This window comes from Mobula hypostoma, chromosome 14 (assembly GCF_963921235.1).
Source record: "Mobula hypostoma chromosome 14, sMobHyp1.1, whole genome shotgun sequence".
Classification (NCBI taxonomy): domain Eukaryota; kingdom Metazoa; phylum Chordata; class Chondrichthyes; order Myliobatiformes; family Myliobatidae; genus Mobula; species Mobula hypostoma.
In genome coordinates this window covers 79,869,169-79,889,592 of record NC_086110.1, presented here as the reverse complement: position 1 = coordinate 79,889,592, position 20,424 = coordinate 79,869,169, and the positions used below count along the sequence as shown (strand labels likewise).

The following is a 20,424-nucleotide window of genomic DNA, read 5'->3' as shown; positions in this document are numbered from 1 at the left end:
TGTCTGACTCTCCAAGGGAGGAGTTGTAAAGTTTGATGGCCACAGGCAGGAGTGACTACCTATGACACTCTGTGCTGCATCTCGGTGGAATGGGTCTCTGGCTGAATGTACTCCTGTGCCCAACCAGTACATCATGTAGTGGATGGGAGACATTGACCAAGATGGCATGCAACTTAGACAGCATCCTCTTTTCAGACACCACCGTGAGAGAGTCCAGTTCCATCCCCACAACATCACTGGCCTTACGAATAAATGTTGGAAAGGCTGTTGTAAATCTAGTCAAGAACAAAAGGAGAGCATACAAAAGGATCAAAGGGCTTGGTAATGATAGAGATTGAGAAGATTATTAGATTAGCAGGAAGGAGTTTAAGAATGAAATTAGGAGAGCCAGAAGGGGCCATGAGAAGGCCTTTGCGGGCAGGATCAAGGAAAACCCCAAGGCATTCTACAAGTATGTGAAGAGCAAGAGGATAAGACGTGAGAATAGGACCAATCAAGTTGACAGTGGAAAAGTGTGTATGGAACCAGAGGAGATAGCAGAGGTACTTAATGAACACTTTGCTTCAGTATTCACTACGGAAAAGGATGTTGGCGATTGTAGAGATGACCCCATGTAATAATGATCAGTGAGAATCTGTAGTTACCGACAAGTAACCTTCATTGTTTCAACTAAAAGCACATGGGTTCACAAACTGTCCCCTGTGAACCCTACTAGAATTCCCTGACAGTCCATGAACAGTCAATGAAGAGAAAAGGTATTACCTGGGAACAGAGTCTATGCTGGACAGGCATTCCTCGTGGTCCTGATCTCCAAGTGTCCATGGAGTCCACCTTATCAACGATGGTTGGTCTCTGTCTGCTGGAGAGTTATCGCCCCTATGTATTTGGAGCTTCTGAGTCTTATACTGTTCCTCATCGATTGAACCATTGGAGCTCCATCCCATTGGCTCAAGGTCACCTGACCTACCTGGGTCACCTTCGTACTGGTCATTGTATAGGACTACTGCCAACATTGTTTCATGGTTGTGCCCACCCCAGCCTTGTGTATTTGTGTCTTTACTCTCTGACTGGTCCAAACCAGTTAAATGAGGCAACTGAGACAGAATCTAATGAGATTACCGATTGCAGGTCTGGCATTTTACATAACAAGTAGCTACTCCTCTGAGAATGGTCTCAGGTTAATTGTAGGGATGACTTGCAGTGGACTGAAAAGCTTGAGCATGTAGATATTAAGAAAGAGGATGTGCTGGAGCTTTTGGAAAGCATCAAATTTGATAAGTCACTGGGACCAAATGAGATGTACCCCAGGCTACTGTGGGAGGTGAGGGAGAAGATTGCTGAGCCTCTAGAGATGATCTTTGCAACATCAATGAGGACGGGAGAGGTTCGGGGGGATTGGAGAGTCGTGGATGTTGTTCCTTATTCAAGAAAGGGAGTAGGGATAGCCCAGGGAGTTATAGAACAGTGAGTCAATTGACAATAGACAATAGGTGCAGGAGTAGGCCATTCGGCCCTTTGAGCCAGCACCGCCATTCACTGTGATCATGGCTGATCATCCACTATCAGTATCCAGTTCCTGCCTTATCCCCATAACCTTTGATTCCACTATCTTTAAGAGCTCTATCCATCTCTTTTTTGAAAGCATCCAGAGACGGCCTCCACAGCCTTCTGGGGCAGAGCATTCCATATATCCACCACTCTCCGGGTGGAAAAGTTTTTCCTCAACTCCGTTCTAAATGGCCTACCCCTAATTCTTAAACTGTGGCCTCTGGTTCTGGACTCACCCATCAACGGGAACATGCTTCCTGCCTGCAGCGTGTCCAATCCCTTAATAATCTTATATGTTTCAATAAGATCCCCTCTCAGCCTTCTAAATTCCAGAGTATACAAGCCCAGTTGCTCCAATCTTTCGACATATGACAGTCCTGCCATCCCGGGAATTAACCTTTTGAACCTACGCTGCACTCCCTCAATAGCAAGAATGTCCTTCCTCAAATTTGGAGACCAAAACTGCACACAGTACTCCAGGTGTGGTCTCACCAGGGCCCTGTACAGCTGCAGAAGGACCTCTTTGCTCTTATACTCAATTCCCCTTGTTATGAAGGCCAGCATGCCTTTAGCTTTCTTCACTGCCTGCTGTACTTGCATGCTTGCTTTCAGTGACTGATGTACAAGAACACCTAGATCTCGTTGTGCTTCCCCTTTTCCTAACTTGACTCCATTTAGATAATAATCTGCCTTCCCGTTCTTACCACCAAAGTGGATAACCTCACATTTATCCACATTAAACTGCATCTGACATGCATCTGCCCACTCACCCAGCCTGTCCAAGTCACCCTGCATTCTCACAACATCCTCCTCACATTTCACACTGCCTCCTAGCTTTGTGTCATCAGTAAATTTGCTAATGTTACTTCTAATTCCCTCATCTAAATCTCCTATGTGGGACTTTATCAAAGGCTTTCTGAAAGTCCAGGTACACTACAACCATTGGCTCTCCCTTGTCCATTTTCATAGTTACATCCTCAAAAAATTCCAGAAGATTAGTCAAGCACGATTTCCCCTTCATAAATCCATGCTGACTTGGACCAATCCTGTTACTACTATCCAGATGTGTCGTAATTTCATCCTTTATAATTGACTCCAGTATCTTTCCCACCACCGACGTCAGGCTAACCGGTCTATAATTCCCTGTTTTCTCTCTTCCTCCCTTCTTGAAGAGAGGGACAACATTAGCCACCCTCCAATCCACAGAAACTGATCCTGAATCTATAGAACATTGGAAAATGATTACCAATGCATCCACGATTTCTAAAGCCACCTCCTTAAGTACCCTGGGATGCAGACCATCAGGTCCCGGGGACTTACTTATCAGCCTTCAGACCCGACAGTCTATCCAACACCATTTCCTGCCTAATATAAATTTCCTTCAGTTCATACATTACCCTAGGTCTTTTGGCCACTATTACATCTGGGAGATTGTTTGTGTCTTCCCTAGTGAAGACAGATCCAAAGTACCTGTTCAACTCATCTGCCATTCCCTTGTTCCCCATAATAAATTCACCCGCTTCTGTCTTCAAGGACCCAATTTTGGTCATAACTATTTTTTTCCTTTTTACATACCTAAAGAAACTTTTACTATCCTCCTCTATATTCTTGGCTAATTTACCTTCGTACCTCATTTTTTCTCCACGTATTGCCTTTTTAGTTACCTTCTGTTGCTTTTTAAAAGTTTCCCAATCCTCCGGCTTCCCACTCATCATTGCTATGTTATACTTCTTCTCTTTTATTTTTATACTGTCCATTACTTCCCTTGTCAGCCATGGCCTCCCCTTACTCCCCTTAGGATCTTTCTTCCTCTTTGGAACGAACTGATCCTGCACCTTCCGCATTATTCCCAGAAAAACTTGCCATTGCTGTTTCACTGTCATCCCTGCTAGGGTATTGTTCCATTGAACTTTGGCCAGCTCCTCCCTCATAGCACCATTGTTCCCTTTGTTCAACTGTAATACTGACAATTCCGAGTTTCCCTTCTCCCTCTCAAATGGTAGATTAAAACTTATCATATTATGCTCACTACCTCCTAATGGATCCTTTACCTCGAGGTCCCAGATCAAATCTGGTTCATTGCACAGTCATCCATCAGTGGTTGGTAAATTGATGGAGAAGATCCTGAGAGGCAGGATTTAAGAACATTTGGAGAGGCATAATATGATTAGGAATAGTCAGCATGGCTTTGTCAAAGGCAGGTTGTGCCTTATGAGTCTGAGTGAATTTTTTGAGAATGTGACTGACACATTGTTGAAGGTAAAGCAGTAGATGTAGTGTATATGGATTTCAGCAAGGCATTTGATAAGGTACCATGCGAGGCTTATTGAGAAAGTAAGGAGGCATGGGATCCAAGGGGACATTGCTTTGTGGATCCAGAACTGGCTTGCCCACAGAAGGCAAAGAGTGGTTGTAGATGGGTCATATTCTGCATTGAGGTTGGTGACCAGTGGTGTGCCTGAAGGATCTCCCTACTCTTTGTGATTTTCGTAAATGACCTGGATGAGGAAGTGGAGGAATGGGTTAGTAAATTTGCTGATGACACAAAGGTTGGGGGTGTTGTGGATAGTGTGGAGGGCTGTCAGAGGTTACAGTGGGACATTGATAGGATGCAGAACTGATCTGAGAAGTGGCAGATGGAGTTCAACCCAGATAAGTGTGAGGTGGTTCATCTTGGTAGGTCAAATATGATGGCAGAATATAGCATTAATGGCAAGGTTGTTGGCAGTGTGGAGGATCAGAGGGATCTTGTGGTCTGAGTCGATAGGACACTCAAAGCTGCTACACAGGTTGACTCTGTGGTTAAGAAGGCATACGGAGCATTGGCCTTCATCAACCATGGGACTGAGTTTAAGAGCTGAGAGGTAATGTTGCAGCTATATAGGACTCTGGTCAGACCCCACTTGGAGTACTGTGCTCAATTCTTGTCGCCTCACTCAGGAAAGATGTGGAAACCACAAAAAGGGTGCAGGGGAGATTTACAAGGATGTTGCCTGGATTGGGGAGCATGCCTTATGAGAATAGGTTGAGTGAATTCGGCTTTTTCCCCTTGGAGCGATGGAGGATGAGAGGTGACCTGATACAGGTGTACAAGATGATATAAGGCATTGATCGTGTGGATAGTCAGAGGCTTTTTTCCAGGGCTGAAATGGCTAGCACGAGAGGGCATAGTTTTAAGGTGCTTGGAAGTAGGTACAGAGGAGATGTCAGGGTTAAGTTTTTTACACAGAGAGTGGTGAGTGCGTGGAATGGGCTGCCAGCGGCTACGGTGGAGGTGGAAACGATAGGGTCTTTTAAGAGACTCCTGGATGCATACATGGAGTTCAGAAAAATAGAGGGCTGTGGGTAAGCCTAGGTAGTTCTAAGGTAAAGACATGTTCGGCACAGCTTTGTGGGACGAACGGCCTGTATTGTGCTGTATGTTTTCTATGTTTCTTTATTGCTCTGATTAGATTATCCAAGAGCAAGAATCAGTTTAGAGTCCACAAAAAGCGAGAGACAAAGACAACTGGCGTGTCTGCTTCCCCTGTCCTTGATCAGACTGAAGTTTCTTCTGGCCAACATCTCCCTCCTCTTGATTCAAAGATATTTATTATCCTCCTCTCATTCAGTTGGCTGCCCATAGGACTGCCATGGAACCCCAGTAGGTATGCAACACTTACATGCTATAAAGAATATTAACATTTACTAACTAAATTCACCCACTTTATACTGACAGTCATCTCTGCTGTTTCATGAGAGCATTATTCTCGATTTTTTCCCATTATTTCAGCCTTCCATTTCTCAGTTGATAAACATTGAGCAATACAATTATCAGGGTATATAAAATTAGTATTTCAGCAGCATGAGATACTATTCTTACCTATGGATGTACTTGAGTGTTTGTCCAATTCCAAAACTTACTCGAAAAGCCTGGGTCACTCAATATTTCATTTGCCCTACTAGCGCGTGTTTTAATAACTTTAGTGTGTTTAGTCCATTGATGGATGATCTCCCTTGCTTCCTCCACAACACGTGTCCAGTCTACAGTCAAGTGAGGAATTGATGGCAATTCAGTAACAACATAGTCCCGCAGATACTCATCTATATCAATGTGTTGGATCTTGAAGTTCTTCTTCATTACTGTGTATAATACAAAGTTGAGTCCTCCATTTCTCCTTTGTTAGACCGTATTACCCGTGTCAGTTGAGAAGATATGTTTTTTTTTCCACTGAATGTTTTCCAAGCAATGATATCACTGTTGACAGTTTGTCCACTGTACTGGCTGTGGAACATGGCCAGAGACTGACCATGGCCCCAGTCATGGTTGATACCATTGCAACAAAATACATTATTCTATGTTGAATTAAACCTGCAACACACAAGGGCAATATCTGCTCTTATTTCCAGTTTAAATCTTAAAATTATTTTCAGTCCATACTTTGTTTTTGTTTTTCTAGACCACCCAATCAAAACTCTCAATTGTCTTTGGACTCGAGGCATCTATTTTCCCTCACCCAATTTCATTTCAGGATAAGAGGGACAAATGCTGGCTTTATCATCCTTTTCCTTTAATTTTTTGACAAAGCTTCCCTGATTCTCAGGATGAGAGGACTGAAAATCACCCCGTTGATAGGGTCTGTTCCAATCTTCTTGGAACAGTTGTTCCATCTTCAAGTCTTCCAAATCAGGGCTATCATGTACATCAATTGTTATGGGCCGATGGTGATAATAGTTCTGTTTCTCCCCCACCAATTTCAGCGGGTTGATATGGTACCATCCACTTTTATCAGGAGAAGTCAGCACTTTGTACATTGAAGGGCTTGCTTTGTCTATAATTTCATAGGGCCCTGCAAAGCTTGGATTTTAAAATGAGGTGGGTTGGTGTATTCTAATCATCACTCTTTGTCCTGAGCATAATTCTGTGGGACTGACTTTTGAGTCAAAGTAGGCTTTAATCTGTTGCTTTTTCTTTCCTATTTGGTGGGCTGCCACATCATCAGCCTCTTTCACTGTCTCTACCAATTGTTGTACCTACTTTTCTGACACAATTCCATTGATTACGGGTTTTGAGATTTACAAGGATGTTGCCTGGATTGGGGAGCATGCCTTATGAGAATAGGTTGAGTGAACTCGGCCTTTTCTCCTTGGAGCGACGGAGGATGAGAGGTGACCTGATAGAGGTGTATAAGATGATGAGAGGCACTGATGGTGTGGATAGTCAGAGGCTTTTTCCCAGGGCTGAAATGGTTGCCACAAGAGGACACAGGTTTAAGATGCTGGGGAGTAGGTACAGAGGAGATGTCAGGGGTAAGTTTTTTACTCAGAGAGTGGTGAGTGCATGGAATGGGCTGCTGGCAACGGTGGTGGAGGCAGATACGATGGGGTCTTTTAAGAGACATTTAGATAGGTACATGGAGCTTAGTAAAATAGAGGGCTATAGGTAAGCCTAGTAATTTCTAAGGTAGGGACATGTTCGGCATAACTTTGTGGTTTTCTATGTTCTAAATATACATACTATCAGAGTGTATGACTGACCCTGGTGGAAAACGTTCTGGATGGCTAACCACATTTGCCACAGCTGCCAATTCTGCTGCCTGTGCACTCATGGTTTCGGGTAATTTTAAAGCTATACTATATCTTTCCTGGCCATATTTATCCTCTACATATATGCCACACCCAGTTCTCCTCTCACCATCCTGTACTGATGAGGAGCCATCCACAAAAATTTTTGAAGTAGAGTTTTTCTTTTTCCTTTGTGTCTCTGTTCTCAGTCATTACTTTCTCTGATCTGCTTCCGACCCCTCCTTTTTGTTTTGATACAAATGGGCCCTTGGGATCATTTGCTATCATAACTTGACACTCATGATCATTTCCTTGGTACACCAGGTTATCGGCTAACATAGAGGTAGTGTTTACTCGCTTTACACTAATATTTCTTCCTTCCATCTAACAGTAATTTTATGGGGGTGTGTTCTGTCAGTATTGTAAGTGGATTAAGTCCCACTATGTAGGTGAAATGTTGTACTGCCCAGAAAACTGCTAACAAGTGTCTTTCACATACAGTATACCCCTGTTCTACTGGTGAGATCATGCGTGAAGTATATGCTACTGGTCTTAACTTCCCATGCACCTCCTGTAACAGCACTGCAGAGAGGGTGGTATCAGTTATGGCCACCTCCAATGAGAATGGCTCATTCGGATTTGGGCTTTTTAAAGCAGGCACACTGGCCAATGCTTCAGAGCTGTGATGGCCTGGGTAAGTTCTGATTTCCATTCCCACGCCACATTCTTTTTCAGTAATTCCATTAAAGGAGCTGCTTCAGTGGAAAGTCCATCAATGTGATCTCTACAGTATCCTACCAGCCCCAGAAAGGACCACAGTCCTTTCAGGTCTCAGGGAATAGGCAGTTTAATAACCAATTCTACTCTTCGCTTATCAATTTTTCTTTTTCCCAATGTCAAGATCATTCCCAAGTAACTAACTTCTTGTTTCATTACCTGTGCGTTTTTAGGGTTTATCTTTAGTCCCAATGCAAATAATAATTGCAACAGTTCTGTTAATAGCTGATAATGTTCCTGCTGAGTTTCAGTCTACAGGAGTAGATCATCTACATATTGTACCAAGCACTCAGGTTTTGAAAACTGTTTTGACCTTTCACCTAAGCCTTGGTGAAATATAGACGGGAAATTATGGAACCCCTGTGGAAGGGCGGTCCATGTATACTGCTGTCCCTGAGAGATAAATGCAAACTTGTATTGACACTCCCTTCCTAGTGGGATAGACCAAAATCCATTACTTATGTCCAAAACTGAACCATTGCACTCTTTCATTCTGTTTGACCACTGTCCTCGGGTTAGTTGCTACATTTGGGGCTGATAACGGAGTAACTTTATTTAGCTCTCGATAATCTATTGTCAACCTCCAACTACCATCTGGTTTCCTCACTGGCCATATGGGTGAGTTATTAGTGGAGGCTACTGGCCTCAGTACCCCTTGTTGTACCAGACTCTGTATTACCTTACTGACATCTTCCTTAGCTTTTTTGGAAAACCCATATTGCTTCTGTGGTTTGGGGTCTGGACCTTGTATGCATACACTGCCAACCATCTTTCGCAGTTATGCTTGTGCCTTGCAAATGCTTGAGTTCTGTGCAATGATTTGCTGCACCATCTGACCATTGCTGTGCTCCTCTGGTTTTATCCACATTTCCCCCATTGTACATAAGAACATAAGAAATAGGAGCAGGAGTAGGCCATCCGGCCCATCGAGCTTGCCCTGCCATTCAATAAGATCCTGGCTGATCTGTCCGTAACCTCAGCTCCATCTACCTGCCTTTTCCCCATAACCCTTAATTCCTTTACTATGTAAAAACCTATCGAACTGTTTCTTAAATATATTTAGTGAAGAAGCCTCAACTGCTTCCCTGGGCAAAGAATTCCACAGATTCACCACTCTCTGGAAAAAAAAAATTCTCCTCAACTCCGTCCTAAATCTTCTCTCATGAATATTGAGGTAATGTCGCCTAGTTCTAGTCTTACCTGCCAATGGAAACAACTTTCCTACTTCTATCTTATCTATCCCTTTCAAAATTTTGTATGTTTCTATAAGATCCCCTCTCATTCTTCTGAACTCCAGAGAGTATAGTCCCAGGCGACTCAATCGCTCCTTGTAGGTTAACCCCTTCATCCCTGGAATCAAACTGGTGAACCTCCTCTGCACTGCCTCCAAAGCCAGTATATCCCTCCTCAAGTATGGAGACCAGAACTGCACACAGTACTCCAGATGCAGCCTCACCAGTACCCTGTATAGTTGTAGCATGACCTCCTTGCTCTTAAATTCAATCCCTCTAGCAATGAAGGCCAACATTCCGTTTGCCTTCTTAATAACCTGTTGCACCTGCAAGCCAACTTTTTGCGATTCATGTACAAGCACTCCCAAGCCCCTCTGCACAACAGTTTAGTGTCATCAGCAAATTTTGCTGCACTACACTCAGTCTCCTCTTCCAAATCATCAATGTAAATGGTAAACAGCTGTGGGCCCAGCACCGACCCCTGCGGCATCCCACTCACCACTGACTGCCAGCCGGAGAAACACCCATTTATACCAACTCTCTGCCTTCTATTGGTTAACCAATCCACTATCCATGCCAATACACTTCCTCCGACTCCATGCATCTGTATCTTATTTATAAGTCTCTTGTGCGGCACCTTATCGAACGCCTTCTGGAAATCCAAGTATACAACATCCACCTGTTCCCCTCTATCCACTGCACTCATTATATCCTCAAGGAATTCCAGTAAGTTTGTCAAACAGGACCTGCCCTTTCTGAATCCATGCTGCGTCTGTCTAATGGAACCACTCCTTTCTAAATGTTTCGCTATTTCTTCCTTAATGACAGCTTCAAGCATTTTCCTGACTACAGATGTTAAGCTAACTGGCCTATAGTTGCCCGTCTTTTGCCTACATTTTTTAAAACTTTTGCTATCTGTTTTTATACTTTGTGCTAATTTACTTCCATACTCTTATCTTCCCTTTCCAGATTTCTTGTTTAGTTGTTCTCTGTGCTTTTTAAAGTTTTCCCAATCCTCCCACTACTCTTTCCGACTTTGTACACAAGCTTTTAATTTGATACTATCTTTTATTTCCTTAATTATCAAAGGCTGGCTCTCCCCACACTTACTGTCCTTACTTTTGACTGGAATATACTTTTGTTGAGCACTGTGAAAAATCTCTTTGAAAGTATTCCACTGTTCCTCAACTGTCCTACCATATAGCCTGTGCTCCCAATCCACATTAGCCAACTCCTCCCTCATCCAGTTGTAGTCTCCCTTGTTCAAACATAATACACTAGTTTTAGATCTAACTATTTCATCCTCCATCTGAATGCGAAATTCAATCATACTATGATCATTCTTTCCAAGAGGATCCTTGACTACAAGATTGTTAATCTTACCTGTCTCATTGCACAGGACTAGATCTAAGATAATATTTTCCCTTGTAGGTTCACTAACATGCTGCACAAGAAAGCCATCACAGATGCATTCTATTAAGTCCTCCTCAAGACTTCCTTGTCCAATCTGATTCACCCAATGTCATAAGGAGGTGGCTAGGAACAGACCCAAGTGCAAGACACAGATACTGAAGTACTAGGGATGGGACTAGGATACAAGGACATGGACATGAAAACCGGGAACCCGGAACAGGACTGGACAAGAGAGCTAGGAGCCCAGGCTTAGACTCCGAGCCAGAGACTGGACAAGGACCCAGTACCTGGGTTTTGCCTCTGGCTTGGACCCCAAAACTAGGCAAGGACGAAGCTTGGCAGGCAGGCAGGACGAGGCTGGAGTCTTCAGGCTTGAGGCTAGAGGCAAAGCTTGGCAGGAGGCTGGAGACTTGAGGCTTGAGGCTAGAGGCGAAGCTTGGCAGGAGGCAGGAGGCTGGAGTCTAGGCTTGAGGCTAGAGGCTAGAGACTTGAGATGAGGCTTGGCAGGAGGCAGGAGGCTGGGGTCTTCAGGCTTGAGGCTAGAGACTTTAGGCGAGGCTTGGCAGGAGGCTGGAGTCTTCAGGCTTGAGGCTAGGCAGGAGTCTTCAGGCTTGAGGCTAGGCAGGCTCCTCCTGGGCAGGGCAGGGCATGGTTCACCTGGGTAGGGCGCGGTACTCCTAGGCAGGGCGCGGATCACCACCCGACGGAGGCATGGAACAGGAAGGGACAGAACCAACCGCAGGTAACAGCAAGACTGCCTGGCTTACCTGGGCGGAGGCAAGGGATAGGAAGGGAGCTGGGTACAGGGTGGCTCCGGGAGAAGACTGCAGGCGAGACGAGGCGAGAGTTACCAGCAAGACAAGGCAAGGCTTCAGGCAATACAAGGCAAGACGAGAACTTCAGCTGAGGCGAAAGTTACCGGCAAGATAAGGCAAGGCTTCAGGCGAGGAAACAGAAGGCAGAGCAAGGGATACAAGGAGTAAGGACAAGAACAATCCAGCAGCCACGCCCTGGTCTCTGAAGGTAGCCCCAACGAGCATCAGCTGCCTCAATTAGAGCTCAACAAGAACAGAAACAGGGTAGACAGGAAAACCTGGAGCCAGGGTCAATGGACCGGACCATGAACCAGAATACAGACTTCACGGACCGGACCATGACACCCAATCTATGTGGAAGTTAAAATCTCCTCTGACAACTGCTGTTCCGTTCTTACAAGCCTCAGTTATTTATTGGTTAATCGTCTCTGCCACTGCAATATTTTTATTAGGTGGCCTATAGACAACACCCACCAGTGATTTTTTTTCCCTTTACTATTGTCAATCTCTACCCAGATGGACTCAACGTTCTGCCCCGTAGATCTTATATCATCTCTCACAATCACCCAGATCTCATCCCTAATCAAGAGCACCACTCCACCTCCTCTGCCTTCTTGCCTATCTTTCCATATTACCTGATACCCTTAGATATTTAATTCCCAGTCATCTCCACCTTGCAACCAGGTTTCAGTAATGGCCACTAAATCATATGCCTTGGTACGGATCTGTGCCACAAGTTCACTAACCTTGTTTCTAATGCTACGAGCATTTAGATAAAGTGCCCTTATACTCAATGTCCTTTTAGAATCTATTGACCTATGCAATTTTTGCTTTTTACTTTTATGCACTCTACTCTTACTTTTTTCTTCACTATCTCTAGCTTTGGTCTCTACATCACTTCCCTCTTCTTTTCTGTGTGGGTTCCCATCCCCCTGCCATCTTAGTTTAAAGCCTCCCCAACAGCACTAGCAAACAGTCTCCCTTGGACATTGATCCTGGCCCTGCCCAGATGTAGACTGTCCAGATGGTACTGGTCCCACCTCCCCCAGAAGCGGTTCCAATGCCCCCAAAATCTGAAACCCTCCCTCCTGCCCCACCGCTCAAGCCACATATTCATTCTAGCTATCCTGCTATTCCAACTCCGGCTAGCACATGGCACCGGTCATAATCCTGAAATTGTTACCTTTGAGGTCCTATCTCCTAGCTCCCTAAATTCAGCTTGTAGGACCTCATCCCGCTTTCTTCCTATATCGTTAGTACCTACATTCACCACGACAACTGGCTGCTCACCCTCCCCTTTCAGAATGCCCTGCAGCCTCTCTGGTCCTCCACTCACTGGAATTCAGAAGACTGATGGGGACTTCATTGAAATCTATTGAAAGTTGAAAGACCTCGATAAAGTGGATATGGAGATGATATTTCCTAGGTGGCCATGGAGGCCAAGTCGTTGGTATATTAAGGCAGAAGTTGACACATTCTTGATTAGTCAGGGCATAAAAGGATACAGGGAGAAGCAGGAGATTGAGGCTGAGAGGGAAATGGATCAGCCATGATGAAATGGCGGAGAAGTCTTTGGGCCAAATGGCCTGATTCTGCTCCTTTACCTTATGGTATTATGGTCTTATATTGAAAGGCCCAGATGGAGTGGACATGAACATAATGTTTCTAATACTGAGAGAGTCCAGCATCAGAGGGCACAGCCTTAGAATACAAGCATGTCTCTTTGGAACAGAAATGAGGAAGTACTTATTTAGCCAGAGGTTGGTAAATCTGTGGAATTCATTGCCACAGAATGCAGTGGAGGCCAAATCATTGGATGTATTTAAAACAAAAGTTGATAGGTTCTTGCTTAGTAAGGGCATCAAAGGTTACCGGGAGAATACAAGAAAATAGGATTGAGAGGGTTAATAAATCAGCCATGATGGAATGGTGGTGCAGACTTTTTGGGCTGAATAGCCTAATTCTGCTCCCATGTCTTATGATCAATCTTGGTGTCAACCACAAATTTGGCAGAGAATCATTTTTTTTTAACTAATCCAAACATCTGTCCTGACAGATCCGACATGGCCTGGTCTGTTTGAGTCAAAGAATTCTTGGTCCGTGCACAATTGTACAAGGAGCATTGGTAGATATTTTGAATAAAACAACACAAGAATTTTACGATGACACCAATGGCATCCTGAAGGTATGTTTTATTCAGCTATCTGTGCAGACACAAAACTTTTTCCACTTTATTCAGAGCGGTGCTGATGATTTAACTTGGATATGGTTTTAAATGGAAGATTTGACTAATTCTTTCCTGAGTCAGTTGTCCTACTAATTCACGATCGAGGCAATTGTCTGGAGAATATGGTGTAATCAATCAGTGAGCAGGAGCACAACAAAAAGCTATATTTTCAACTGAAGTTTAAAAACGCAGTGCTTTGTTACAGTTTTTTAAGAGTTGAACTGTGCCCAATCTGTGAATGAAATTGATTAGAAAGGGCAAATAAAAATTCGTCGGGGGAAAGCGGTGCAGCCAAAAGTGGTGTGAATTGTCCAGTACTGGACTGGCTTCGGCTCATCAGGCATGGGCAAGGTAAGTATATAACCACATAACAATTAAGCACGGAAACAGGCTATCTCAGCCTTTCTAGTCCATGCCGAACTCTTACTCTCACCTAGTCCCACCGACCTGCACTCAGCCCATAACCCTCCATTCCTTTCCTGTCCATATATCTATCCAATTTAACTTTAAATGACAACATTGAACCTGCCTCAACCACTTCTGCTGGAAGCTCATTCCACACAGCTACCACTCTCTGAGTAAAGAAGTTCCCCCTCATGTTACCCCTAAACTTTTGCCCTTTAACTCTCAACTCATGTCCTCTTGTTTGAATCTCCTCCACTCTCAATGGAAAATATCTGGTAAGTTTCTTCTTTTTTATTCTTCATTCCTGGCCTGCTAGAATGAAGTTAGTGCTGTAGCAATGGCTCCAAGGGCAGTGTTTTGTTCTGCGTGTGAGATGTGGGAATACTGGGAGACATCCTTCCTCTCGGATAACCACATTTGCACCAGGTGCACTGAGCTGCAGCTCCTCAGAGAAGGTGTTAAAGAACTGGAGCTAGCACAATGACCTTTGGCTCCTATGGGAGACTGAGGAAGTGATAGATAGGAACTACAGGTAGGTAGTCACACCAAGGCTGCAGGAGGCAGGTGACTTGCAGGAGGAAGTGCAGAACACTCCTGTGGCTGTTCCTCTCGATAATAAGTATACCACTTTAAATACTGTTTAAGGGGACAAAATACCAGGGGGAGCCACAGCAGCCCTATCAAGTGTGACAATGGGAAAGTATGTATGGAACCGGAGGAAATAGCAGAGGTACCCAATGAATACTTTACTTCAGTATTCACTATGGAAAAGGATCTTGGTGATTGTAGCAATGACTTTCCGCAGACTGAAAAGCTTGAGCATGTAGATATTAAGAAAGAGGATGTGCTGGAGCTTTTGCAAAGCATCAAGTTGGATAAGTCGCCGGGACCAGATGAGATGTACCCCAGGCTACTGTGGGAGGCAAGGGAGGAGATTGCTGAGCCTCTGGCAATGATCTTTGCATCATCAATGGGGACGGGAGAGGTTCTGGAGGATTGGAGGGGATGTTGTTCAAGAAAGGGAGTAGAGATAGCCCAGGAAATTATAGACCAGTGAGTTTTACCTCAGTGATTGGTAAATTGATGGAGAAGATCCTGAGAGGCAAAATATGATTGGGAATAGTCAGCATAGTTTTGTCAAAGGCAGGTTGTGCCTTATGAGCATGATTGAATTTTTTGAGGATGTGACGAAACACATTGATGAAGGTAGAGCAGAAGATGTAGTGTATATGGATTTCAGCAAGGTACTTGATAAGGTACCCCATGCAAGGCTTATTGAGAAAGTAGGGCAGCATGGGATCCAAGGGAACATTGCTTTGTGAATCCAGAAATGACTGGCCCACAGAAGGCAAAGAGTGGTTGTAGACAGGTGATATTCTGCATAGAGGTTGGTCGCCAGTGGTGTGCCTCAGACATCTGTTCAGGGACCCCTACTCTTTGTGATTTTTATAAATGACATAGGTAAGGAAGCGGAGGGATGGGTTAGTAAATTTGCTGATGACACAAAGGTTGGGGTTGTTGTGGATAGTGTGGAGGGCTGTCAGAGGTTACAGCGGGACATCAATAGGATGCAAAAGTGGACTGAGAAGTGGCAGATGGAGTTCAACCCAGTTAAGTGTGAGGTAGTTCATTTTGGTAGGTCAAATATGATGGCAGAATATAGTATAATTCTAAGACTCTTGGCAGTGTGGGGGATCAGAGGGATCTTCGGGGCCGAGTCCACAGGACTCTCAAAGCTGCTGCACAGGTTGACTCTGTGGTTGAGAAGGCATACGGTGCATTGGCCTTCATCAATCATGGGACTGAGTTTAAGAGCCAAGAGGTGATGTTACAGCTATATAGGACTCTGGTCAGACCCCACTTGGAGTACTGTGCTCAGTTCTGGCCACCTCACTACAGGAAGGATGTGGAAACTATAGAAAGGGTGCAGAGGAGATTTACAAGGATGTTGCCTGGATTGGGGAGCATGCCTTATGGGAATAGGTTGAGTGAACTTGGCTTTTTCTCCTTGGAGCAGCGGAGGATGAGAGGTGACCTGATAGAGGTGTATAAGATGATGAGAAGCATTGATCGTGTGGATAGTCAGAGGCTTTTTCCCAGGGCTGAAATTGCTAACATGAGAGGGCACAGTTTTAAGGTGCTTGGAAGTAGGTACAGAGGAGATGTTGGGGTACGTTTTTTTATGTAGAGAGTGGTGAGTGTGTGGAATGGGCTGCCGGCGACGGTGGTGGAGGCAGATACAAAGGGCGTTTTAAGAGACTCTTGGATAGGCACATGGAGCTTGGAAAAATAGAGGGCTATGGGTAACCCTGGGTAATTTCTAAAGTAAGTACATGTTCGGCTGTACATGAAGGGCCTGTATTGTGCTATGGTTTTCTATGTTTCTATGTACATATATGTCACCATCTACAACCTGAAAATTCATTTTCTTGTGGCCGTACACAATAAATCTATAATAGAATAATAACTATAACAAAATCAATGAAAGACCGAACCAACTTGGGTGGTCAACTCGTGTACAAAAGGCTAGAAACCGTGCAAATACAAAACTAAAGATATAATAACAAATAAATGAACAATAAATATCAAGAACACAAGATGATGAGTCAGTTTTCTATGTTTCTACGTTTCTGTAAAAGACTTAACCATAAGAAGTCTTTTATGCGGTACCTTATTGAACGCCTTCTGGAAATTCAAGTAAATGACGTACATCTGTTCCCCTCTATCCACTGCGCTCATTATATCCTCAAAGAACTCCAGTGTTTGTCAAACAGGACCTGCCTTAGCTGAATCCATGCTGCATCTGCCTGATGGATCCATTTCTTTCGAGACACCTCGTTATTTCTTCTTTAATGATAGCTTCAAGCATTTACCCAACTACAAATGTTAAACTAACTGGCCTATAGTTACCTGCCTTTGCCAACATCCTTTTGTGAACAGTAACATTCGCCATCTTCCTACTGCAATTTTTTGAGGAAGTTACAAGCAGGGTAGACAAAGGAGTTGCAGGAGGTGTGGTGTACATGGATTTTCAGAAGGCCTTTGACAAGGTGCCGCACATGAGGCTGCTTAGCAAGATAAGGTCCCATGGAATTACAGGGGAGTTACTAGCATGCGTGGACCATTGACTGATCAGCAGAAAACAGAGAATGGGAATAAAGGGATCCTATTCTGGCTGGCTGCCTGTTACCAGTGGTGTTCCACAGGGGCTGGTGTTGGGACCGCTGCTTTTTACGATGTATGTCAATGATTTGGACCACATTATTAATGGATTTGTGGCTAAATTTGCCACAAAGATACAAAGATAGGTGGAGGAGTGGGTAATGCTGTGGAAACAGAGAGCCTGCAGAGACTTAGATAGTTTTGGGGAATGGGCAAAGAAGCGACAAATGAAATACAATATTAGAAAATGATGGTCATGCACTTTGGTGGAAGAAATAAACAGGCAGACTCTTATTTAGATGGGGAGAGAATTTGAAATGCAGAGATGCAAAGGAACTTGGGAGTCCTTGTACAAGATACCCTAAAGGTTAACCTTCAGGTTGAGTCAGTGATGAAGAAGGCAAATGCAATGTTGGCATTCATTTCTAGAGGTATAAAATATAAGTGCAGGGATGTGATGTTGAGGCTCTATAAGGCACTCGTGAGACTGCACTTGGAGTTTTGTGTGCAGTTTTGGGCTCCTTATTTTAGAAAGGATATTCTGACATTGGAGAGGGTTCAGAGAAGATTCACAAAAATGATTCCAGGAGTGAAAGGGTTACTGTATGAGGTACATCTGGCAGCTCTTAGGCTGTATTTCCTGGAGTTCAGGAGAATGAGGGGGGATCTCATAGAAACATTCCAAATGTCAAAAGGCCTGAACAGATCAGATATGGAGTCCAGGGCAAAAGGGCACGACTTCAGGATTGAAGGACGTCCATTTAGAACAGGGATGCGGAGAAATTACTTTAGTCAGAGGGTGGTAAATCTGTGGGATTTGTTGCCATGAGTGGCTGTGGAGGCCAAGTCATTCGGTGTATTTAAGGCAGAGATAGATATGTTCTTGATTAAACAGGGCACTAAAGGGTAAGGAGAAAAGGCAGGGGAGTGGGGATGATTGGAAGAATTGGATCAGCCCCTGATTGAATGGCGGACCAGACTTGATGGGCCAAATGGCCTACTTCTGCTCCTATATCTTATAGTCTTATCTCATCTTCCAATCTGTCAGGACCTGCCCATTGTCTAGAGAATTTTGGTAAATCGTCACCAAAGCCTTTACTATAACTTCTGCCATTTCTTTCAGTAGCCTGGGATGCATTCCATCAGGACCAGGGGACTTTTCTATCTTCAGACCCACAAGTTCGCTCAGCACTACCTCATTAATGATAGCTATTGTATCGCGGTCCTCACCTCCCATCGCATCCATAATATCTCTCTTTGCCATGTTAGATGTGTCCTCCACCATGAAGACTGCCACAACATAGTCATTCAAAGCCTCTGTCATTTCCTCATTATCCAATATCAATTCCCCTTTCTCATCCTCCAAGAGACCTACTTTCACTTTAGCCACCCTTTTCTGCTTTAAGTAATTAAAAAAACCTTTACTATCCATTTTTATATTTGGGGCTAGTTTATTTTCATGATCTAGCTTCCCTTTCTTTATTGCTCACTTTGTGGTTCTTTGTTGCTTTTTAAAATTTTCCCATCTTCCAGTTTCCCACTACTCTTGGTGATTTCATTCTCTCTTGAAGACCTCATTGCTTTTCCTTCCTACAGTATGTCATTGGTCCAATATGTACCAAGACATCTGGCTGCTCTCCCTCCATCTCCAAAATGCTGTGGACGTGATCTGAGACATCCTTGACCCTGGCGCCTGGAAGGGAACATATCATTCAGGTGTCCCCTTCGTGTCCACAAAATCTCCAAATTGTTCCCTATCAGGACCAGTCCCTCTTCTCTTGCTTTCCCTTTTGCACCATGGACCAATGCTCGGTGCCAGTAACCTGGTCTCCGTGTCATTCCCTTGAGAGATTATCCCCCTCATCAGTATCCAAGACAGTATGCTCATTATTTAGGGGAATAGCTAGAGGGGTGTTCTGCGCTAACTGCCTGTTCACCTTCCCATTTCTTTTCCTGACAGTCACCCAGCTACCCACTTCCTGCAACTTAGGGGTGACTACTTCCATATAACTGCGACTGATGATCTCCTCAGTCTGCCAATCAAGCCGAAGGTTATCCAGTCTCCCAGATAAACACATCTGCACCAGGTGCACCAAGTTGTAGCTCCTGGGAGAATGTATTAAGGAATTGGAGCTGCAGCTCGATGACCTTTGACTCACATGGGAGAATGATGAGGTGATAGACAGGAGCTACAGGGAGGTAGTTACACACCTCTAGGTTGCAGAAGACAGGTAACTGGGTGACTGTCAGGAGAAGAAGGCAAAATGCCAGTGCAGAGTACACCTGTGGCCATTTCCCTCAATAATAATAACTAAATGATAACTATACAGCTTGAAGATACTATTGAGGGGGCAAACTACCCGGGGAGAGCCACAGTGACCAAGTCCCCGTCTCTGAGTCTGGTGCCCAGAAGATCAGAGAGGTGAAGAGGACTGTAATGTTGACAGCAGATTCCTTAGTCAGAAGATCAGAGAAGAGGTTCTGTGGGTGCAGTAGAGACATCCGGATGGTATGTTGTCTCCCTGATGCCAGGATCAGATATGTCTCAGTTTGGATCCGTGGCATTTTCAAGGAGGAGGAACCAATGCCATAGTCAGACAAAGTGAGAAGGTCCTGAAGAGAGATTTTAGAGATCTAGTTAGAAAGGTGAGAAACAAGACATCCAGGGTAGTAATTGCTGGATTGCTGCCTGTGCCATGTGCCAGTGAGGGTAAGAATAGAATGAATCGGCAGGTGAATGCTTGGCTGAGGAACTTCTGCAGAGAGCAGGAGCTCAGATTTACGGATCATTAGGATCTCTTCTGGGGAAAGTATGACCTGTACAAAAGGGACTGGTTACACCTGAACCTGGGTGGTCCAGTATCCTGCAGGCAGGTTGACTAAAGTTGTTCAGGGATATGCGGTTTAAACTAATTTGGCAGGGCGATGAGAACAGGAGTGATAGTCCTGAAGATGAGGTAGTTGGTTTACATACAGAGGCAATGCATAGTGAGACTCCTGGCAAGGAGAGGCTGACAGTAGGGCAAAATTGCAGTCAACAGGATAAGGTGCAGTGTAAAAGGTGGATAAAACCATAAAGGGTGAATACAGGACTGAAGGTGTTATCTTTGAAAGTGTGCAGTATACAGAATAAGATAGATGAACTTGTAGCACAGTTACAGATTGGCATACATGATGTGGAAAGCGGCCAGTGAGTGAGTGGGCCAGTAAAGGAGTGGAGCTTTGAGGCTTCGACAAGAAGAGGCAGAGGACAAGCTTGCTCGCAGTTTGTCTTTACAATGCCTCCTGAGACGGTGATATG

The 20,424-nt window shown here is 44.3% G+C and overlaps 1 protein-coding gene across 1 annotated transcript in view; it reads left to right on the top strand.

Moving 5' to 3' along the window:
* tat (tyrosine aminotransferase) overlaps positions 1-20,424 on the top strand; it is a 127,560-nt gene that overhangs the window by 79,718 nt on the left and 27,418 nt on the right. Inside the window, exon 9 of the mRNA XM_063067299.1 lies at positions 13,386-13,514. Within this exon, the coding sequence (XP_062923369.1) occupies positions 13,386-13,514 (129 nt within the window). The remainder of the gene's footprint in view (positions 1-13,385; positions 13,515-20,424) is intronic.